The 24324-nt window shown below is 44.1% G+C and overlaps 3 protein-coding genes across 3 annotated transcripts in view; 1 reads left to right on the top strand and 2 right to left on the bottom strand.

Annotated features, from left to right (window-relative positions):
- LOC135948217 (solute carrier family 2, facilitated glucose transporter member 3-like) overlaps nt 1–24324 on the bottom strand; it is a 195301-nt gene that overhangs the window by 109945 nt on the left and 61032 nt on the right. The window lies entirely within an intron of this gene.
- Nucleotides 1–24324, top strand: part of LOC135948122 (alkaline phosphatase, tissue-nonspecific isozyme-like) — a 102151-nt gene that overhangs the window by 26773 nt on the left and 51054 nt on the right. Inside the window, exon 2 of the mRNA XM_065497223.1 lies at nt 18157–18383. Within this exon, the coding sequence (XP_065353295.1) occupies nt 18157–18383 (227 nt within the window). The remainder of the gene's footprint in view (nt 1–18156; nt 18384–24324) is intronic.
- Nucleotides 13056–14811, bottom strand: LOC135948409 (myb-like protein D). The gene is made up of 3 exons (XM_065497646.1): nt 14634–14811; nt 14286–14523; nt 13056–14230 (listed from the first exon to the last, which is right to left on the bottom strand). The coding sequence occupies exons 1-3, from the start codon at nt 14763–14765 to the stop codon at nt 13113–13115; spliced, it is 1488 nt and encodes a 495-aa protein (XP_065353718.1). The 5' UTR covers nt 14766–14811; the 3' UTR covers nt 13056–13112.

Here is a 24324-nt window from a genome sequence, read left to right as displayed (position 1 = left end):
GGCCTCTTGATAAATTGAAGAGCCGCGCGCCGCTTGCATTATCTATCTATGGAGAAGTGCTATTCTCCCTCCGCCTCCTCCTCGGCCTCCAACGCCGCTGGTGGGTATATGTTTGTGATCTATGGCGGCCGAGATTAGCGTTGTTTTTCTCGCCACACGTCTCTCCATTATCGACGTGACATTTAAAGTAGCTTCTCTTGTCAATATAGCGCTATGACGCAGCAATGAAGGCAGCAAAGCAACCGGTCGGTCGGTCGGTTGGTTGGATGGTCCCCCCAGCTGCTTTTTCAAGCGACGACCTCAGCTGCGCGGCATCGGTTGCTTTTCTCCATCTCGTCTCCTTCTCATTTGTCAAGGTTCGGTGATAGATTCGGGCGAGACTCAATTTCCAAGGCCGGCTGGCTGGCTGTCTTTATGGCTGTGGCCCCATTCTCTTTCACTCATAGTGCGTGATCACCTCTCTTGCTTCCGTTGGTCGGCCCGCAAAAGACACACACGCACACACAGACGAAGAGATGATTTAACCCGGCTTTGAGGCTATTCCGCCCTGCTATCCCCTTCACACCAGACTCCCATTTTCTGGAATGAATCTCGCTGTCAAAGAAAGGCTCGGTCATGCCGCAAATTTTAGACGAAATGATGCGCTGCGGCAAATAGACCCTGGCCTGGCTTTATCTCGTTTCCCCACTGTTTTTTTTTGCGCGACGAAGCTCATTTTTCTGCCAAAATGTACTGACAGGAAGATTACTCGAGACGAAAGGAGTTCTTACTGCTGTTCAGACGCCAGTGATACGGGAGATATGCCGTCCCTCTCGGATGGAACAATTGTGAAAAAGTAATGGAGGAAAATAGAGGCTTCCAGATATGAAAAAAAGAGAGACATCGTTTTTTTTTCTTCAACTGCGCATTGTGTTGTTATATTTAGGACGCAAGAATTAATATCTGCGATGTTTTCTCTTTTTTCGTCCCATAAACTTGTAAAAAAGACTGAATTTTAAACCCCCGGGGACCGGATTTACGGCGGGAAAGTTGCAAACATGAAATAAAATTGGCTTGGAAAAGGTATGATGAAATTATCGTGCACAATGAATATTTTTGTTGTTATTTCTTTACTAACAGCTGGTTAAGCCCGGAAATTTATGGAAATGTAACAAAATACGCAGGAATGAAATTATTCGGTTGCCACGCCTCTTTTTCGACGCTTCTAATTGGCCACTGGACTTTCTCCTGATAGGCCCCCATTATTTCGACGCCATATTGTCTTCTGACCGGCGGGAACCAACACAGATCGTTACCTGGCCCCCGGTGATTTAAACAAAATTAATATTCAAGTTAAGGAATCTGCAGTAACGCAATAATATCTGCTTTTATGCCATTCTAGCACATATATTCGAAAAGAGCTTTACATGCATCATTTTAAATTAATCCAACCTGTAAAACGCACGCTAATTGCTTTGAAAACGCATGAATAGTAAATTCTCTCGCTCCATATAATTTTATAATCTAACAACCCATCATCCATAACGGAGTTAAAATCGCGCAGATAAAATAGAATTCCAGTTGTGCTCTAAAATAAATAATACAAAGGTAGTGAATACAACAAATGTAGAATGCTAATTGCCGGTTTTCACTGCATCACTCAGCGCGCGTGCAAAGTGCATAACAGAATAGAAGGAAATTATATTACACCGCATCTCGGAGAGAATAATTACCACGAAATAATTAGCATTTAGAGAAGTACTTTGCGTCACAGTGAATTGAACAAACTAATTCCGGCTGAAAGACAACTTCATTACGAAAGGAAGCTCTGCGCGGAATGCTTACATACACATCATTAGTTTGCACCGTGCAGGCGCAGGGTATGCAACGTGCACGTCACCGGAGTGTGTGCGGGTTGCATAAGCAGCTTAGTTTGGAACTCGTCCAGAAACACAATATACTGTACACTAGACTTTAATTGGCTCTCAATGCCAGCAGATAAATTGAAAGCCGTCTCAACTTTTAAAAATCTTTAAAAAAAGAAGCACTCGCTCGGGAGGATCGAGTGACTAATGACGAGTCTTGAGCTTTGCATTTACACCATCGATTCGGGAGGCGGATTGAATCAACATATATAGGCCGAATTACAATGGTGTGACGCGTCCTGCACAGCTGTCAAGAGCAAAGGAGAGTTTCCGTCGGCTCTGCAATTGCGCCTGCTGCTCTGCTCTCGCTACAATGCCAAGCTGGCGTTGTCATTAATTCTCAACTAGCGAGAAGCAGCAGCCACCTACATTAACCGTATCGACGCCCCAGCCAAGTTAAAAAAAGCTGGCGAGAAATTGGCTTGAAGGAGGAGCGACGGTAATTAAAAGTTTGTTTTTTACCCTCGCCAATTAAAGTTCGAGCAAACATTCTGCAACGTTAGTTTGCTCTATGCCGAGAGGAATAGCTTCGGTTCCTTCTCTTTTTTATTTAACTCCTTCTGCAGGCGTTAAATATCAGACAGCAAACATGTTCCACAACTCTAAATTTCTCCGAAGGCTTTAGCCTGGCTTTTTTTGGTCTGACGTCTTTAGAAAATTTCAAGTTTTTTTTTATTTGTACAGCTTTTCTGGTAAAAATGTTACGTAGACAGTATAGTTGAAACCTAATGAAAAATACGTCATTTCACTGTTTTCATTTCGTTGGAGGACAACTGCTCCCAGCAGGACGCGCCGTTCGTTTTCATTGGCTCATTTCATCGACCAGATTTCTATACGAATCGGACACAATTTCACGGTCCTCCGAATTTATTCAAGCTCGGATGTCAATGTTTGATCCACGCGGGAACAACTTGTGTCGTAAATTTGCGCGCATGGTAGGTCTATCTGCGAATAATTTATAGCAGAGAAATATGTATATAGAGTGAAAGAGAGATCAGCGAGCGGTGCTGACTGAAAACAAAACTCGATAAAACCGCTGCAGTAGTTTCGGTACAAACAGTAACTGCCTGCCGAACGCCGAGGGATGAATTATTGAAAAAATAATGCCGCTTCTCCGGCAGGCAGGGACTGCAACTTTCGAATATAAACTTTGGCGAGAACGGCCGAACACATTGCCAGCGTGGAAAAGATTACATTTTTATCGATTTCACACTCGGCGTTCGCGTTGCTTTATGGATGTGCAAATAAAAATAGATGGACGGACAGGTATATGTATTTCGGCCAGCCGGAGCTAGAGTGTTGCGAGTAAATTATAAAAGAATGGAGCTCGACGCAGAGGAAAGAAGCTGCAATGAGCCTATTTTCTCGCTCACAAATAACACATGAACGGCCGAAAAGCCAATTTCAGAGGTTCGTAGAGCGTGGAGAACTAGGCCATGTGGTCAAACAGCGACTTATGCTCTGCATAAATTTTTGCGGCCGGAGCTGGTTTGCGTATTTTCATACCCGTGCCCAACTGGGGCAGAAGTTTAGAGGAGACTTCTCTCGCTGATTTTGATTTGCTAAAGAGGCCGCGAAACTCGTTTGAAGCTCGTCCCCTCGCGTCTCTCAACTTTGCCGTTCATCAATCAGATTGCATTTTCCCTCATTCAAAAGATTCGAGTCATTTTCCAGCTGATGACTGCACAATATCTGTTGGTAATGTGATTTCAACTTGGCACACGGTGTGACGTTAGCGAGAGCGAGATGGAAACGACGGGGCCTATATTAGCGACGAGTGCAATAAATCATTTATCTGATGTGCGCCATCACTGTCGCTCACCAGTCGAGTGCATTTATTCGCGAAAACACGCGCTCACTCTCCGCATTTCCACCTTTGGCGACCCGGCATAAACAAAACCTCTCTGCTCTTTCCCATTTTTGCAACGCACTGCCTTTTTCCCTCGGCAGCAGCGCGATTTTCCGCCCTTTTTTCGCCCGGCGGACTCTGTTATTAATGAGAGGACATTTATCATTCCATTGCTGTTGCTAATGATTGCTGCAGCAGCAGTGAGATTGAAATGGCAGACTCAAAAGTGTATCGCGCAGTTGGTGAAAAATCTGCGCCCGGCTATTAAAACGTTCGCTCTTGCCGCCGGCTGCAAGCCTGCTGATGAATTTTCTCCCAAATGTGCAAGTGAAACCGACGGATTGATTCGGTGCCAGCAGGCCGGCTCACAAAGGAAGCCTGAGTCTGCAATCGCGCCTTTCGTTATTGCCCATTTCACTGGCACGATTCCCTTGATTTCGTCCAATGGGGAGCAAAAAAGTTAATTTATTTTCCTGGTGGTTAGATGAACGGATAGACTTACTAATTAAATTACAGAATTATTTTCTGAATAGGAAAATATTTTTTATTGCCGTATGAATTGTGTCGGAAAGCGCTTTTTATATTTGATCAGCTTGTAATAATGTGATTGAATTGTTTTCACAATTTTGAAAATAGTCCACACGTTCTTTATCACAAAATACACCAGTTTTATGAATGCTTCGTGTTTTAAGCCGCCAACAGATGGCGGCACCGTCTACTTTCGTTATAAATTTAATTTTAAGGCTTTTCCGCTGCGATTTCAGACTCAATCCTGCCAATGCGCTTTCTTCACTTAATATTCTTTCTTTTGACGTGCTGAAAACCAAAATCAGTCCAGCCATTCGCCGTAGAAACGTTGGAAAAGATTTTATATATCAAAAAATAGTTTTTCATGACTCTACGGCGATTGGCTGAACCGATTTTGGTTTTCAGCACGTCAAAAGAAAGAATATTAAGTGAAAAATGCACAGTGGCAGGATTGAGTCTGAAATCGCAGCGGAAGTGCCTTAAAATTAAATTTATTAATAAAGTATACGGTGGCGCCGTCTGTTGGTGGCTTAAAACACCAAGGGCTTGTGCAACTGGTGAATTGGCATATTCGGTTAGTTGGTAGAAACATCTAAATGGAAACGTTTTTACTGTTAGTAGGTGCGCTCAAGGTTGCCATAATTTTTAGGTGTAATTAAATGCAGTTTCCTCGGTGTGTAACGAGCTGCCCTCATTTATTCTACCTCAGAAAAAAACATATGATTACGTAATCATTGAAAGCCGTGCTAAAAGTTGGTGTGATGCGCTCGCTTGTGTCCCCGTCAAGCGGGATACCGCGCGTTTTAATTAATGCACACGACGCGAGAAATATTCGTGGCAAAGAATTCTCATTAGAGGGAAAACTTCAGGTGGTGCAGCGCTGCGCACTCTCCTTTGTAAAGCGTCCCGCCAGGCAAAGACTCTCTGTTCGTGAAATTCATTATCTTTCCACGGCACCGGGTGGATTTGTAATGGTGCACAAACCTCTCGCAGCTCGCCGCCAATTCAGCGCCAGTAATAATGGTAAAGCGCGCGCGGCTTAGCAGCTGATAACTCCATCGTCTTCGCCGGCAGCAGGCCGAAACACCTGCGTCACTTTCCCATCGGCAATCTCGCCGCCTCGGCCACGCCAGTCTTTGCTCGATAAATTATGTGAATAGACGCCGGACCAAGATGGATCGCGCGCGCCGAGGGCCTCGAGCTAATCACGAACAAGCCGCAAGCCGACTTGATTGCCGCCGCGGCCAAACTAGAAAATAATTGATTCCGAGCGTGGTGCCAAGCTGGATTTCAGTTTGAGCCCGACGAGGCTTACGTTGCTCCGGGACACTTGATTTCGTGATTCGACGCAAGTTGAAAGCGATCCGCATCGGATTTGCGGGCTTCCAGATCTCATTTCAAAGTTTGATTGGTGCAGGATTAATGTTCGCATGCACCTCTTTAAAGTTTCCGCCCCTGAAAAGCCTGAATAAAAAAGCTGCGTGATATACAACGGTCGTAACCCTCGCCTAAAAATGTGTTTAGATTAAATCCCCTCGAAAAAAATGCAATTTTCCGAGGGGGCAAACACCGAGTGCCGCGAATTACACATTCAAAGCGTTCCCCAAGCAGACTTTTATTAGCTGCACTCGCAGCCGGAGGCGGGCCGCACCGCTATTTATGCCACGTATATAAAAATAAGCCCGGGGACCGTGTGTGCAGCGCACTGTGTGCCATTAACTTTGTGCCACATTTAATTTAACGGCGTATCAGCATGCTGTATGTGTGCGGCGACAAAAAGCTCACTCTCGACGACTGCAGCCCCAAAATTGAAAGTGCGTGGCTCGCAGAGGGAGGTTGACCACACTTTGCGAACACAAGACGGCCTTTCACAACATTACCAGAAATCACCCACCCATTCAGCCGTCCTCGTGCCACCACGAGATACAGCGGCAAAGTAAACAAAGTTAGTCCTCACGCACGCACTGATTTATAAACTTCCAGTTAAGTTCACTGCTCACAAATACTGACCAGCCACACACGAGCATTTTTTACTCATGCGGTTGCCACAATTTAACTGGTCGATGGGGACCAAAAAACAATTGCGTGCAGGTGTATTTTCTCACTAGACTAGAGCTTGGGCCTTTTTTTATTGTAACCAAGACAAAGTCTTTTCGGTTTGTGCCTTATTGCAGTCCAGAATGCAGAAGGTATTTTCCAATTCATTTCATTAACGGATTTACCAGCGGGGTCCAGATTCGTGCGACGCTCAGATATGGCGTCCGGTAGAGTATGGCGCGAAAAAACGGTCACGTTAAAACCAAGTTTTCGTCAATATTAATAATAATAATAATAATCTTTATTGTGACATAATTTGCGTAACTTGTACTAATTGTGTTTTTTGGATCGTAAAAACAAACTCTCGACACTCGTGCGGGAATCCAAAGAGAGCTTTTTGCTTCCCAAATTCAGACGCCATCTTGGATCTGCGCAGTGCGAACCAATTTTATCGCACATCTGGACCCCGCTGGGATTTACAAAATCCTAAGGATTCTGTTTAGTTCTGCTTTTGGGAGAAAAACTAATATTTCGCGGATTATTCGAAATTTGATAGCAAATATGCAAAAGAGTTAATTTCATAAACAAATTGTTCGCGTTAGTAAAAATTCCTCACATTTTTTTGGGAAAGTTGCTTAGTCCTGATTTTTTGCGCAAGGTAGAATTGAGTAAGCCAAATGTCAAAGTCCAAACGTAAAAATTCTCTCCTCTGCAGGATGCTGATTTTTATTTTTAATTGGGAAAGTTATAAAATAGTGGGTTTACGCTCTGCATATTTTTTAATCCAGTAATGGGGCTTTTGAAAAAAGACCAGAGTGCATTAATGTGGTTTTTAAAATAACAAACGTAGGTTTACAAGGTATACATCGTTATAAGAGACATCAAAATTTTCATCTCTAACGAGACAGCTTCTGAGAATCTCTACATGGAACTCTTTGATGCGCAGAAAATTTTCGTCGTCCAGTGAGCACGTGAGGCTGCAGCTTGCTCGTGACGCAGGAAAAAAAATAAAACTCAGCTAGCTGTTCCACATTCCTGCGAAGTATTTCAACACAACACGATGCTACATGCAAATTGCAATTTGCATATATATTTGCGGTAATGTTATGGGGATGCATATTATTCAGGCGTGCCTGTGCTGGTTGTAGAGCAGTCCATTTTTAAAAATTTAATACAGTTGGTTAAATTAAGTCGATAATGTGCAGGAAATAGGAAAAATGCTCTGGTCTCAAATACAGTCACTCTCGACCAATCGAAATTTTAGTGGTTTTCAAAGCAGGGAGAGCGTGCCGATCAGAATCTGAGCGAGAGCAATAAATAATAGGAAAATAGGCCCTCTTGCGGCTCCTCCTCCTATTCAAGCTCACATAATATTTATTTTTTTCGCGAAACGCGCAGTGAGTAATGCGTATGAAAGTGGCGCCATAAATCTTTCCCCACTAAATAGAAAATCCATTCCTCATTTAAAGAGCCAAAGGGGGATTTTTACGCCGCTGGGGGGCGGTCCGCCCGCGACGAGCAGGAAAGCAAGAAAAGGGAAAGCGACTCTCATTTTCCGGCGCAGTTAACGTTGGGACGCAGTGCGTGAGCCCAAGGGAGGCACCAGAGACATTTAGATTTACACGTTATCGGCTCCTGGGATGACCTTTAGGGCCGTTCGCTACCAGATTAAAGATTTGCGCCGTTCGCTTGAATTGCCTGCACTTGCTTGCATGCCCGATGGATTTACGTGACGCCAACTCCACACAAGCTCATTTCTATCCGAAGGGAAACGCCATTCAATTCTCGTCCGGTTAAATTTAATTTGCCGTCCAATTGCGGCACTTGCTTTTAATGTTGCACATCTTGTTTTCGCTTGCGAGCGTTGATTGGGGTGGAAACTTTCTCGCCAATCACCAGAAGGACGTTGCAATCAATGGAATTCTTGAGGGGCTCTTGGAAAAAGTGTTGAAAAAGAAATAATTTACGGAATGTGGGGTGGCCACGAGGGAGGAACAAATGAGCCAATAATTGCAGAACATACAACGAACACAAAATAAATTTCTCTATATATTCCCTTTTTTGAATTTGTGGCAAATTAAAGTATTTTTTATATCGTTTTAAGTTTAGAAATTGAATTACGATTCATGGCACCACTCTAATCGATTATAACTTTTACATCTCGAGGTTTTTAACCATCAAATAATTTATTTCCAGAATAAAAAACGCACTTTATGACTTTTCCCATCAGACGTGAATAATAATTTTTCAGGCTGACACTCAAAAAGTTTTCGGGCGTTTCAAAAATTTAACGCGCACGTACTTTAACGCAGGTCGTAATAATACTCACAAATTCACGAGCGGCAATAAAGTTTTCAGCTATTTCGCTCCCGCGTGTGTGCATGTTATTTTCGCTGTTGAGCGCAAAACGATAGTTTGCCGGGGCAGAGAGTGTGTGCGTTCGCATATTTGCGAAGCGTGAAGCGCAACTGGCTGGTTGGCGGCGACATAAATTGCACAAAATGCTCTGCTCTGATTCGCACTTGACGCTGCCCTGAATGGTGAATGGCACTCGTCTTACCCGGGCCCTTTCATGTCTTTGTTCCTGACTGATACAAAGTTAATTGGACACACGAGCACCGCGCCGTGATACAATGCTCCGATTACCGCGTTAATTGGCCAAATCCAAATCGGTCAGTCGCGGTGGGCGACAGTGATTGTTACCAAACGAAAAGGGAATTCAACTAGTGGCTCTTTTTTCTGCGTGTTTCCAGTGATTTGAAAATTTGGTTGAGCACTCTTGAAACAAAACCAGATATTTTTCGAAAATAAAATCAAAGCCGCCAACAGATGGCATCACCGTATACTTTAGTAATAAATTTAATTTTAAGGCACTTCAGCTGCGATTTCAGACTCAATCCTGCTGCTGTGCATTCTTCACTTAATAAGTTTTCTTTTGAAGTGCTGAAAATAAAAATTAGTCCAGCCATTCGCCGTAGAAACGTTGCAAAAGATTTTACATTTCAACAAATAGTTTTTTACGATTCTACGGCTTAACCGATTTTGGTTTTCAGCACGCCAAAACAATGCATATTAAGTGAAGAATGCTCGGTGGCAGGATTTAGTCTGAAATCGCAGTGGAAGTGCCTTAAAATTAAATATATTACGAAAGTATAAGGTGGCGCCATCTGTTGGCGGCTTCGAACACTAATTGTAAGGGCTTATGCAAGCGGTCTCAGCAAAATAGAGATTAAATTAAAACCATGTGAGAATGATTGTAATGCACATTCTCCTAGTGAAATATGCAGTAATAAGAATAAGCTAGTGCAATAAATTAAAAAAGTTTCATAGCGAACTACACAGAAACATCAGTAATATCCTTCCTTGCACTGCCGTATAACCTCGTCGCTAACTGCAAACAACGAGAAAACTTTCAAGGATCTAGGATCATTTTAATGGATAAGTTCGCCAGTAGAATGCCCTGCGTTCCAGGAGCAGTTCTCGTCCGCAACCAACACATTATGTGTTTGCTCACAACACTTGCTGCGTATAATAATAACAAAAGAGATCACTTTAGCAGGCGAAGGGAGCCTACTTATTTATGGGCGAATAAAACGTATTTAGCCGCGCCTCGATAATCCTATTTCCCGCTGAAGGCGCCGAAATTCGTTTGCTGTCGCGTGTATAAGATGAAATGCAAAAGCGCTCACTTATGAATTTATGCGCGGCAGGCCCTGCGATATATATTATTTTCCGCCTGCTCGCCCGACACACAAGGTACACCTTCTGTACGGGAAAGGTTGCACCTGTGCGAGTTTCGTCCGTATGCAAAGCGGGCCGCGTTATTGTGCCTGCCTGCCGAGGCGACACTAGTCTAAAAACTCTGAAAGCATCAATCATTCTTATCATTTATTTTGCGCGCCTGCCTCACGCACCTCCGGCTGAATGAAACGCAAAACTCTCGTCGTTGCTGCTGCACTCTGTGCGGTTGCACGCAAATTTGTTGTTTGTCACTGCGGCTGCCAGATTATCATCATCGGGTCTGTTTGGAGACCATTTGTCATATTTCCTCTCTTCCAGGAATTTGGGTTATTCTTATCTCTTCTCTGACCACGGAGCGGAAAATCTGGGTTGCTTACGAATTCTTCATAGCCACGACATTATGGTAATGACCCAGAACAATTTATTTAACATTTTTCTTTTTGATATTAGATAAGAATGATAGGTAATTATTGTAATTAACACCGGACATTGTATTTTCCTCCTTGCCAAGAGCGTCAATTTATTTTCTGACAACTTTCGGATCGATTTGAAGCCATTTTCATTGTAATAATATAAAATTTGTGCAGAATTAATTATTGAATGGGTTAAAATTTGTTTGAGAAACGGTAAAACTGAATACTTGATACAATACCTTTTTCATGGAAGCTATTATTTGCTCTTCTGAGAGTAAATATAATTGACCAGTTGCATAAACCCTAAGTGTTCGAAACCGCCAACAGATGGCGCAACCATAGACTTTCTTAAAAATTTAGTTTTAAGGCTTTTTCGCTGTGATTTCAGACTCAATCTAGCTACCGTGCATTCTTAATTAAATATGCTTTCTTTTGACGTGCTGAAAACCAAAATCGGTTCAGCCAATCGCCGTAGAATCGTGAAAAACTATTTTTTGAAAAAAAAAATCTTTACCAACGTTTCTACGGCGAATGGCTGAACCGATTTTGGTTTTCAGCACGTTTAAAAAAAAGCAAATTAATTAGAAAAAGTAATACAGCTATATTGGGTCTGAAATCGCAGCGAAAATGCCTTAAAACCGCTTAAAACAAAATTTTTTAAGAAAGTCTGTGGTTGCGCCATCTGTTGGCGGCTTCAATAACTAAGGGTTTATGCAACTGGTCAATTAAAACAATTTTCCTCTGCGTTTGGTCCGCTGACTAGACAATATTAGATCTGCTAATTCTCAAAATATTTTTTCATCTCGTATAATTAAAAATTAAGTTAACAAAATTAACAAATTAGAAATATCCTGTGACTGGTTATTTTCTAAGCTATTTCATACATTCTATAGTATCGACAAAATTGGCAAATTTTGCGGTCTACCCAATAATAAATGATCAATACGGGAGGTACAGCAATTTCTTTCTGAATGCCAGAAAGGCATTATTTCTATGGTTTCCTACCGTTATAATGATTGAAATTTTGAGCCTGCCGAAGAAAAAAACAACAACGTATAGACTGATTGCCTTACGACAGATATAGCTTTCCCGAGAATTCAGAAACATATTCTATTACCCGCACTCTCTCAACAATGAGACGTGGCGGCGAAATTTAGTGCTTCCATATCGAGCAGTTCCACCGCAAATCAAGACTTGCGCTTGCCCAGAAACGGCGTAACGCGCAATCTTTCCGCACGGCGAGGTTTCTACTTTATTTTTTGCTTTTATTTCCAAATGACGTGGCAAGAATCGGGAAAACCGTTGGATTCAGGCTCTCCGAGTGCAGTCTACATCGCGAATTACACATTTTTGGCCAGCAGCAGAAAAAAGAAAGGGTCCTTTCCATTCTTTGCCGCGCGCGCGGCCTTTTCGAGCATTGTTCTAGTATGGCCACGAGCGGTGCTTTTAAATTATGAAATAAAAACTGCGGCGGCAACACACAAGAGCGGAGGCGAATAATAATTATTGTTTAATTCGGTGTGAGCGCTTGCTTTTTTCCTTCGTAATAACTGGGGAACAATTACATCTAGGCGGTAGCATTTTAAATGAATACACAAAGAATGGAGGGTAAAAAAAAGGCAAATGGCTGTGCGCCTGCTGGCTCTCGCTCTCTTTGCTGCTAATGTGCATAATGGTGACCTCATTGCGGGCTAAATTATGTCAATCTTCATTCCGTGCTGCGATGCTCATTAGTGTGGAATTTTCCTTCTTTGTCGGACACCGCCAGCTCGTTTCATGATTGAATTTTAAGTGACTGCGGAACAATCTCGCCACGTTTGCGCGATGAAAGGGCGCATGGAAACATGCCAGAGAGTTAATTGTGCGAATTACAAAAGAATCCATTCTCAGTCAGTTTCCATCCGCACATCGAGACATGCAATCGCGGGGAAAAATAAATAATGCTTCTCAGAACAGGCGAAATCTGCCTCGCTGGGGAAGGATGTAGTAAATTAATTTTTTTTTGCCGGTTGGGTTTTATTTCACTCGGCGGCGGAATGCGAGAGTGCGCCGGGAGTGGTGAGAAATGAAAGCTCCACTGCGACAAGACAGACTCTCGCGGAAAGTTAAAAAATGCGCGTCGTTCTCTTCTGTTTAGTGTTTGTAGCTGTGCGATGATGAAATTGCGCCTGAGCGACTATTGCTCTCGCCCGCTTCTCCGCCATTTAATGCAATAATAAAAAAATTGCATGTGTACGCGCGCGCCGTTCGCGTGGACGTGTATATATTCTGCGCTGCTTAAAAGCATTCTCGTTTTATATATATATTACGCTGCTGCTTTTATCACGGCTCTGATATTGTTTGTCGGGTGGGTACATATATATATGTACACGGCGCGCTTCCAATGAAAGTGTGTCCCTCCATTTACACTGCGACACCGCTTTTCGCATTACCTGATGCTATGTTTTCGGCGTTTTCATTGCGCCGAGCGAGCATGCTGAGTTTTACAGGCAATTTTTGGATTAATCGTCTGGCAAAGCATTTCGCTGGATAAAAACTTGGCTGGCTTTTTGTCTGGCGTGCAAAAAAAAATACATCGGAAAATAGATTTGCTAAAAACGCTGACTTTTTTATTTTTCATGCAATGTATTGAAATAGTTTTTAAAATCTTCTTCCATTGTTAGCGCGAGTGGTAGCCTTGATGGTAGTGGCTTCTACTAAAGGCGTGGCGGCGGTAGCTTCGCTGATGGCTCCATCGGTCTCAGGGGCTTCCGTTTTTTCCTCTTGTCCCTCGCCAATCCTAAAGTTAAAATTGTTATTATTCGGGAAACCTATGTTCCCATTGTTGGAGCCAGGTCCTCTGTTGCCATTGTTGGGGTTGAAATCTCCGTTCCAATTGTTGGAGCCAGGTCTTCGGTTGCCATTGTTGGGGTCGAAATCTCCGTTCCCATTGTTGTGGCCAGGTCTTCTGTTGCCATTGTTGGGGTCGAAATCTCCGTTCCCGTTGTTGGAGCCAGGTCTTCTATTTCCATTGTTGGGGTCGAAATCTCCGTTCCCATTGTTGTGGCCAGGTAATCTGTTTCCATTGTTGGGGGTGAAATCTCCGTTCCCGTTGTTTGAGCCAGGTCTTCTGTTGCCATTGTTGTGGTTGAAGTCTCCATTGTTACTGTTGTCAATATGCCCGTTGTTTTTCTTATTAATCGGATTTTTGAACCAATTGTTGATGCTGTCGATGACCTTTTGCACCTCAGGGGGATGCGGCTTCTTGTTTTGGAGGGCGCCAGAATTTCCAGGCTGGGCGTAGTCAACTCCCGTCTGAGGCTTATTGCCGGGTTTCAGCACGGTGGAGCCTCCCTGAGATCCGAAGTGAGGGTTGGTGCTTCGGTTTCCTCCAGGCACTGGCAGGTGTCCGTTGTTGTTTGCGTTGGGGAAGCCGTTTCCGGTAGGACGATTGATGCCAATGTCCTGGTTATCGAAATCGTTGAGGTCCTGGTTGCTCAGCGGCTTCCCATCACCATTGAATCGATCACTCAGCAGACAATCGATGTCTCGCTGGATTGGGGGTCTTTGCAGAATTTGTTGAACTCTCTGGTCGATCACGTTGATTTTGTCGGACGTGAGTGGAGTCGAATCTTTCTTCTGGAAGAGCCACAGGACTGGGGCGAATTTTGCAGGGTGGTATCTCTCCATGCCAGGGAAGTACTTGCCGCTGACACATGCTGACGCGAGGAGAAGGAAGCTGTTGGGCTCACCCATAACGACCATGACATCGAATCCATCTACGGAATTGTTGACAGTTTTGGAAATACGTAAAGGCTTTGCGTAAAATATTACCTTGTCCCTTCAGACTGCAACTCCACAGACCTTGCTGAGCCACATTGACGAAGCATGAGGTGGAGTTTTTATTGTTTGGGGATTGTGGATCAATGGTGGAGAGAACCAACGAAGGGCCTCTAATCTGAGAGATTTCTTGGCTGATGCATTGCCGAGACGGTTTAGCAATTGTTTGAGCCAAAGATGACGCTTCTTCACTCACAGCGTAGGATTTCTTTATGATCCATTCACCACCAAGCTGAAAAAAACCGTGACAGAGCATTGAATTTCAAATTCGTTTCTTTTTTTCACTAGCGCTGATCTATAATATTTCGATGCATGCAAATTCTGTAACGGAAACCAATATACCTGTTGGATGTTGAGCGTCCTGAGAGGTTGCAGTTCTTTGCACGGAATGTAGGGCGTCGTTATCGGCTCCGAAGTTACCGGAGCGAGTGCAATGCAAACCGCGAAGAACGCGAGCAGCTGAAAGTGCTTCATTGTGCTGCAAAAAGCGATCTGTCACCAGACTCGATTTAAAGTGACTTTTATGTGCCAGCCCGACCGCAACCACGTCCGACGATAATTCCACACCGACGTCGCACATCCGCGCGTATTAATGCCCTCCCTCTGCGAGAAACTCGGCACTCGATTCAATTACCCAAGAATTAGGCGACCCACTGAATCAGAAGATTTCGCATTAAGCTGCCGCCCGTCCTTATATAACTTTTTCAGCTAATTGGCTTTGTTGCTTCTTACTTATCTCTGTCGCCACAAGGGCCCTATATTCGGACAGAGCGGAAATAAAATGGGACACAAATTCCGGCGCATATACCGTAAAATTTTATCTGCTGTGTCGTCGTGTACCTTGAGAAGAGAGATTTATAATCAGCATCAAGCAATTTGGCTTAAATTAATGGCACAGTCATGATATAAATATTCAGGACGGCAGCGGGATTTTATTATGCTTATAAAGTGACTAAAGCGCCGGCATGATAATGCGCGCGACTGAAACAAAGTTTATACTCTTTATTTACAACTGGTGGAGCAAAAACAAGGCGCGTATAATTATACTGCTCATCCCTTACACTAAGAGAGAGGGTTGCAGAAGAAGACGAACGAGTTAAGAAGCGCTCTCTTCACTTTTAATGTCCTCAGCCTGTACATCATGTGAAGCGTTCTCCCTCTCAGCGTGAGCGCGGAGGAGTAAGAGAAAGCTAAGTAAGGAAGAGGAAAGTCGTGAGAAAAATGGCCTCCGTTCCTGCTTTTTTTATTTCTCTCGAGCCGCTCTTAATCAGGGCGCCCCAGCTTTTTTGATAATCCGAATAATACAAATAAACGGCCCGCTGTGTTTTGTCTTTATTTCCACGGGCGGTAATAACAATTGGCGCCTGCCGAGTTTTATAACGCCCTTCCTCCATTATTATGATGTATTTCGCGTCGAATTCGCCGGCAGCCAGGCCAAATTTTCAATGGGCACTGGAAAGCCCAGTGCGCGGCGGCGAATGAAAAGAAAAATTGGCCCAGGGAAAGAGAGGCCAAACTAACGAGCGCGGCGCAAAGACACTCTCGAGCTCTCACTCTCTCTCTCCCCGCTGCTTCTGGATGTTGGCGGCAGGTTTTATTTCACACTCCCGCTGCGAGCCGCGGCCATTATTTACCGTATTTTTCTCAGTTTGTCTTCCTTAAAAAGCAACAGAGAATAAACAAAATGTGTATAATAGAGAGGGGCGTATATACCAACCGCCGAGCTGGAGAAGGAAAAAAGCGGAAAGCGAGCGCACCACGAGGAGGCTATTAAGAAGCGAAACACGTCTCGATGAGGAAAAAACAGTGCGCCACCCGCCCGCGAGAGTGCAAAAAATTATTTTACCATAAATACTGCGGGGCCGAGGCAGCGCGAGTGGCTTTTTTCTCCAGGGCACACGAGAGCTTTCTTAAATAAAAACAGTTGAATTTATTTTTCGCCATGTGGTCTGGTATTTATCACGGCTAAATTATTGCGCGCGTTCTCGTTCCGGGGAGTAAATTGTGTTTTAATATTTAGGGTGTTCCTCGCTTGTTTTTGTGCCAGTTGGTGTGAATCTCAAAAATGCGCCCTCTTACCAAGAAACTTCACTTCACTCGCTGTTTTCGCAATGCAAATTACTTATTCTCTCTTGAAGTGCGCGCTGAATGCCATTGTGCTCTGAATTAATCAAGTGTACGTACTTCTCCCAGCAGTTAAGTTCAGCAAATTCCGCTACTGGTTGATTAAATTAACTGAACGTCTTCCGCCTGGCTGGTGCACATTGAAAAGCCAACAGGCAATTATTCTGCTCGCGACACGCCAAACCTTGACTTATGATTAATCGCTATTGATGAAAGACTTGCGTGCGGAGGAGTTTTACAGAGTGCATTCGTGCAAGCAAAATTCCATTTATTAACAATGGGAGATTCGAGGAAATTCCTGGAAAGAAAGAGGCAACTTTTTTGTTTGAGCTTTGAATTTACGGTCGTAATAAGGCAGCTGTGTAAAAGAGAAAAGGATATCTATGGTGTTGACACTTGTCTTCCGTTTTATTTACAGGATCCAATTTCGCGTGCTTTCAACATGAAACAAATTTAAAAACGGCTTTACCGTAATAGAAAAAAGCAAAATGTTGTATGAGAATGTCGGAAAAGTGGATGTCAAGCAGGCGACATGTTTTTTCGCGAAGAATTGCTCGACCATTTAATTCGTCCGGGCCAAAAATAACGAGTGCGCGCAGAGAGAAAGGGCGGCGGAGCTAATTAAATAAAGAGCGAGCGAGCAGCACGGCGACGCGTCTTTCTTAATTTGCCCGGATTTAGCTTGTCGCAACCGAGAGAGAGGGAAGAGGTAAACACCTTTTTACCTAGCTGCGGATTTAGCTAGCTCACGACGACGCCGGCGGTGCACCGGCGGCAAGTGATAATTGCGCCAGCGTGAAATATCCCACGTCGGCGTGGTTGCACTTTCCGGTCGTAAATCTTTACACCAGCACGAACACACTTTACACTTTCGCCTCAATATTTTTAAAGCTCCCCCGGGAGGCGGCGTGCAAGTATTGAATTACGGCCAACTCGTACGTCACACACGATTTTAATAGGTGGCAAGCTCTTTTTACCGGTCAACTTTTTCATGCCGCGCCATGCGCGCTGCACCTATAATGCAAGTCGGCGTGCATCACCGTCCTACATAATGGGTTGGCCTGAATAAATTACACGATCGCGTAATTGCATCTGCAGCCCAAGAGGAAAATAAACATAGAGAGCTGGCTGACGGCTGCATCCTTGAATGCAAAAGTAAACTTTCCGCTCTGCTCGCACTCGCTACGTTTTAATGGCGGATGAGAGGCAGAGGCAGAGAGAACTAAATGCAAACTTATTCACGCTTGTGCATTCATCACCGGTCTTCATTATTTAAACGTTAAAATAACACGTCAGTGGCTCGCTTTGTTCATCTTTTCACGCTCCCCGTGCGCCGCCACTCACCCACTCACGGGCTCGTTGGCGGAATCTGTTGCACGAACCTACGCGGCCGCACGCGACGCTCTATCTCCCTATTTAACACGTGCATGGAGGGTGTTATGACCAATCCGACGCCTTTTTAACGACTTCTTTTGATGGCACGCTCCGCTGTAATTTAGATTTTAATTAATTCATTTATCGCGTTTACTGCGTGCTCCTCTACCCTGTGTTTTATGCTTCAGGGAAAGTTGTTTTCTGCTTTTTAACCTTTCCGGCGTTCTATTTTCTATTTCAAATTAAGTTTTTATCAGTGGCGTAAAACGGCAACTGCACTACTTCCCACAGGGTATTTTGCATATTATCAATCTTATTCCAAATGATCATTCCTTGAATCTAACGATAACATTTCTTTTGATTTCAGCTGCCGGTCCAGAGTACTGGTACTCAGAGGCCCGGTCGCAGCTCCACCGCGCTCTTCACAGCCCCCCTCAGGGAGGGGTGGCGAAAAACGTGGTGCTCGTGGTCGGCGACGGCATGTCCCTGGCCACGGTGACGGCCGCCAGGATCCTGCGCGGCCAGCAACTCGGCATGTCTGGCGAGGAGCACCAACTGGCGTTTGAAAAGTTTCCTCACGTCGCATTAGCGAAGGTTGGTCTTTAAATATTGACAGCTTCTGATGGAAAACCTGGCGTGGATCCCTCTTCGCGGAAAACACTCGCTCCTCTTTGACGTTTCCGAGCAGCACGTTTCGCTTGGTAGAATTTTTCAGTAGAAGCTTGCTTGCTTGTGCAGACAAATATTGTTTGATGGATTTTTCTATAAAATGTTTCCCTAATATCCATTCAGTTAAAAATAAAAAAAAAATACTGTAAAAGTTACCGTCTCCCGTAAATTTATTCTGCAGACGGGAACGCGATAGCGATCTGTGTCTCTGCTCTCAAGATATTGAGTAAGTCCGTCCTTTGTATATAAGTAAAAGGTGGCGCGGAGTTTGTAATAACACGAATCGGGCAAACGGTTGCCCCGTTTTAGTAGAGCAGAGACGAGCTCTAGCGCATTAGAAAAGCTACGGACTGGAAACGGTGGATGAAAGCGCTTGTTTGCTTACAGCAGAAGTTGAAACTGACAAAGTTGTCCAGTCGTTGAAGCAAAGCCGTGTGTATTGAGAGACGCATTTGGGGCGTGAGTAGCAAAAACATGCAGCGACATAAAAGGCTTTACGCCATTCTCGATCTCAAAGTAAATAAATTTCATTTGCAAATCAAGCAGAGTGCTCACAGATTAGGAGAAAACGTTGAGCTATTAGAGAAAAGCTGACACTGACTTTGGATTTTTTTTTCTTCCCCAACGAACTGTCGTCTCCACGTTCATTGTTTCTCTTTCTCTCTGAGGACCAGAAAGGAAAAGTCGCTCTGGCAGGCCGAATCAGATTATACTCGTTGGAGTGCATTATGTTACAAATTTCGGTGAACAGCGGGCGAAAGAAAGAGGATTAAATTATTGAAAAAGTTGGAAAGAAGGAACAATTTTCTTAATTCAAACCCAAGGCTCGGAGGGAGAACGTAAAGAGGATTGGCATAGGATGTATCTTAGGAGGACCCGAGCTATTGATATTTTTAGGAAGGTTCTGTAATATCTTCACGACAGTTATTTCCAAAGCTAAATAATTCTTAATTTCAGGCTCCTAAAAGTTTGCTGAACTGTCGGTGTTAGAGAAAACAGAGTATAAAAATAATTTTGACTGAAGCACACAATACGAGAATTGGTAAACCAAGTGGTGGAGCGGTTTCCTATCCACAGTTAATGTAAATAAACACTCAGCAGGAAACCAAACCACAATTGTCTTGGAAAAACGTCTTATTATGTAACAAAAACACTTCTTGCAATCACAGTGTGGCATCTACACGTCATACAAAAATTAAGCAATCTCCAGCAAGCATTAAATTACCGCGCTGCTGATAAATATGAATTTTGACTGGCCATGAATATGTCACATTTACGAGCGGCACCCAATTTTTACTGACGACATAAATTCCCGAGGCAGCAAGAAAGAGCCATGAAACCCGCCAGCATTTCGGGGCCAATCTGGAATAATAAATAAGCAGATGTGCGTAATTCAGAGCACACACGGGCCAGCGCTGCAAATTAATGAAGACAATGCGGCCCACATGAATGGCGCAGCGCAGTGGCCATTGCATGGTGGCGCAATCCGATGGCGATAATATAATAGTGAGTGTGTGTGTGCGTCTAGCTAGTTGTGCACTTTTTGGCGTGCGCAATGGCTCCCGCGCGCCCTTTGACGACCTCATCGGCACACGGTCTGATGGCCTCGGACGTGAGAGCTTATTGAAACCCACTCGCCAGCCGGTCAGCCGATATATATCGGCGCTCGCGATCGTTTTAGCCTGATTGCGAACGGCAAAATGCTCTCGCTGATACAGTTTTCATAAGCACACCTCGCTTCAGGGAGTCATTTGAATTTTAATTTAGCGACCTCTCGTTTTATTGGCCTGCCTGTTTATTCATAGCATGGCTATCTATTTGAAAAGTCAGCCGCCTCGCTGCGTTTTATATTTCACCCGATTAATATGAAAACTGCTGTCGGAGAGTCGTTTGGTTTTGTTTGCTTAATGCCAACCGACCAAATGGTTTCAATTTTCCCTGTTTTTTTATTCACCGAAACAACACGTGCGTAGATAATTAGCCATAATTATGCAGTTTGAACGGTCCAGCCAATTTAAATTTTTGTTTAACAACAAAATATACGGTGCGCAGCGAAAATGATAAATGGCTGAAATTTGCGAGCAAAAGTTTTGTTTCCGGTGGATAAATTGGAGCGTCTGACTGTCTTATCAGGGCAGAAAATTAGTTGGCCGTTGGCAAAGCGTGGCGGGCAGTCGGCCCGGCCGGCGAATAAATCAAAGGTGCGGTTCGTCGACTTTTATTACTCGCATCAGGGCGTACACACACACACATAGGCGCGCGCGCGTGGTGGCGGCGGCAGTTTGGGGCATAAATCCTGGCCGAAAAGTATAAATCCCGCAGCTCCAGCGCGCACCGAGAGCATCATTCTTGTTTCACGTGTTGGCCACGCCGGCAATAAAGTGGTAACTAGTTAAACAAGCCGTTGCTGCTCATCATCCCTCGCAAATTTCGCCCGGCCCCGCCGTCATCAATCCTCGCCCCTATCTACCGGTCGGTCTGTGCGTTTCATCCCCCCTCACCACCGTCTCCCGTCAATCTGAGACGCATTTTGAATACGAGTCAATGAGGCTGCGTATAAACTGCCGTGCGTGTGGCTTCGTATGCATCCAACAACAGAGAGTGCACAGCGCTTTGTTGTGGCCGCCGGGACAGGGGAGGGCGAGGCAGCAACCTATTCAGCTCGCAGCTCATTAGGTTGCACTCTAGGTCCAATTAGAGGTTTTGCCTAGCGTCCGTTTAATCTTCTCTTGCTTTGCGATGCCGTTATTTCTTCTGTGGCTGCACCAAAGTTTGCACTACCGTGGTTTCATGCAATACGTGCAATCAGTCTGGTTGCAATGCATGTAGTTCAATAACCTTCTGAAAGGGTCAAAGCAACTTTTATTACGTTTAATTGTGTGCAAGATTATGTATTTAAATATATAAATAAAGTGCAAGATGAGTTGTTTGCCAATGAATTGCTTTCTACATTTTTGGTCAGAAGCTGATGGATTTAATAAATTCGATTCAATTTATATAAGCTGACCAGTACTTTAAACTCTCTGACACTGATCCAGAGCACCCGCGGGGGCCAGCTTGCGATCTGTGTTGGTTCTTGCCGGTCAGAAGTCAATATGGCGTCGAAATAATGGAGGCCAATCAGGAGACAGTCCAGCGGCCAATCAGAAGCGTCAAAAAAGAGGCGTGCCGGCCTAATAGTTTCATTCCCGCGTATTTTGTTACATTTCCATTAGCCTGATGTGCCATCTAACGGTCGATTCACCAATTACCGGGCCAATCAGCTGGTAGTAAAGAAATAACAAAGTAGAACTTTCCAAGCCAATTTCATTTTACGTTTGTAACTTTCCCGCCGTGCTCTACCAGACGCCATATCTGCGCGTCGCGTGAGTCTGGCCCCCGGTGAGGCACACCATCTGCTTTGAAAGTATTAGCACAGAATAGATGCCAAAAAAATACTCCTGCTCATTGGCCACCCAAATTGCGATTTAAACGCATTGCACGCACTAAACATACTAAGCTGTACCATTCTCGATATTTGACGAGCAAGCTCTCATATTGTGTGCTTGCCAAATCTATGTACTCACACTCGGCCTGTGTGTGTGCGGACAGAAAAAAAGCAAATGTAAGCTCACGATTTCTGGCTTGCAAATTCGCAGACTGGAAGTAAAAAAGGAGTAAAAGAAGGGTATTACTGAAATGAAAGCGTCGCGATTGCTCGCATGCAGAGTGTGCACGCATCCGGAGCAGCGCAGGCAAATGAACGTTCTGCCTGTCACGCAGCACACACTTTGGCAACAGATAAAACGCGCGTCGCGCGGGACGCCGAAGCAGAAACCCGGCGAACGGCGCACATCAAGGAGGACATTTTTGTGCGGCGCGGAATATCTATTTTATTGGTCGTGCCGGGCTTTTCAGTTATTCATGACATGTGTGCCCGAATTTGCATGACAACAAATAAATAAAATATGCGAGCACATCAGCAGGCTGCGTAGGAAGCGAGAGTGGCAACACGAATCACTCCCGGCAATCGCGCCCAAATTTATTTATTCTGCGCAATCAGGGTCCATTTAGCTACCGAACGGCCCTGTGACTGGCAATGAGTTTTTGCCTTTACGGCTTTTTCTCTGTGTGTGTGTATGTTTCGACAGCAGCAGGTCGTGAACTGCGCCACATTACCTTTATAGACCCTCGACTCGCCCTTTTAACGGCATGAGCATAAAACACGCCGCTCGACTTCAACGCCGACTTGATAACTTAATGTAGATGAGACATAAAAATTACTACTTGCGGAGCACCAAACTTTGCCTGCCTGACGAAATAAAAGCCAAACTGCCGAGGAAGAAAGTTGGTGCCGGCCGGGGCGCACGCACTTTGGCACAAACTTTCCCGCTCAAATCACTCGGCGACGGAAAATTTCACTCAATATTCGCGGGCAAACATTCTAAATTTCAATTTGGTGACGTTAACCTCCTTGTTCATTCAATTTATCGTTGCTCTTTATTTGATTAGCAGCTCAAGCTGCAGACAGGAAGAGAGCAAATCAATCCCGCTTGCTTTCACGAGATGGTAATTGATTCTAGTTTATAGCTGTTCCACTCACAATCAGCAAAAATCTCCCTGACAGTAAAAAAGTCAGCATAGAGTATTCAAAATCTACTGCAAAGTGAATGCAAAAATCGTAAATCAATTATTATTCTTACTTGCAGCCAAACGAAAGAATTTCTTTTCTCTGGGTCTGATTGTGAGAACACAGCGAATTCTTTTATTTAAAAAAAATGCCATCTCTGCTCTACACTCTTCATTTGGGGTTTCCCCTATCTAGATGCCTACACACGGATTCCCTCCTTCTTGTCTGCATCGACCGCCAATATTTGGTTTAATTCAAGCGAAGAGCAATCCTCCATTTGCCTCGTAAGAGCTTTCTCTTCGATGAATATATGAGCAGCCGCTTGTTCGAGCATCTTGAAAGAGGAAATGGCGTGGGCTTCTTTGACGCCGATTGCTCGTTCTCATTCATTTGGGACAACTCTCATAATTTGTAAGCATTTGCCTACACGTAAGGAACATCGGTTCTAATTATTTGGACGTAAAAATTTGAATTAACTCAATGAATGAGCAGGCTGAAAGGAAACTTGATGGAATATTTCTCAAATATAATCAATTTGCTTTTTCGACTGCTCCACCAACGCTGGGAACGCAAGGCCACACGTCTCTCCACATCAGCGGAGTAACTGAAAAATTCTCTAATAGAAAAGCAATATAAACAAAACCGGTTTTTACAAAGGCCAACAAAATAAATTTAGAATTATTGTAGTTTCCATCATGGAAAACACATTTAAGCAATTAGTCTTTTATTTCTTGTTAAAGTGAAATTGAGATTTGCTTCCCAACGTAAAATTGTTTCCTTTTTTGTAATTTTGTCTAGCGTTTCCAAGAAGAAGTTCATTTTTATTTTGAATGAAATTGAGAGTTTTAAATTAATATTTTTTTCTGTGGAAAGGATATAACCCATTTGCCGGGGAGCGCAATCTTGTTGTTTGGAACCCCAATTTGTCGCAGCATCTTCATTATATAGAGCGAGGAAAGTGTAATGACGGTTCCACCCGCTTCTAAATTAAACCGTCCACTCCGGAGTGAAAGTTTCGGCTGTGCCGCGTCACGTTATTAAAACTTGGAGTACGTTGGCGTGCAGTGGCAACAATCTACATCCGAAATTGAAGCAATAATATCGAGGCCGCCGCATCCCTCTTCAATTCAGCCTTGGGAGCAGGCAAGCCCCCATTCGGCGCAGAGCTCTCTATAGCGAACGATAAGCCGATTGTCGGTAGAAGCTAAGGTTCTCATTTCGTGCGAGATTGCTTTTCTTTTGATTTAGTGTACCGAG

Source organism: Cloeon dipterum, chromosome 1 (assembly GCF_949628265.1).
Source record: "Cloeon dipterum chromosome 1, ieCloDipt1.1, whole genome shotgun sequence".
NCBI classification, from domain to species: Eukaryota; Metazoa; Arthropoda; class Insecta; order Ephemeroptera; family Baetidae; genus Cloeon; species Cloeon dipterum.
This window is presented reverse-complemented; position numbering and strand designations above follow the sequence as displayed.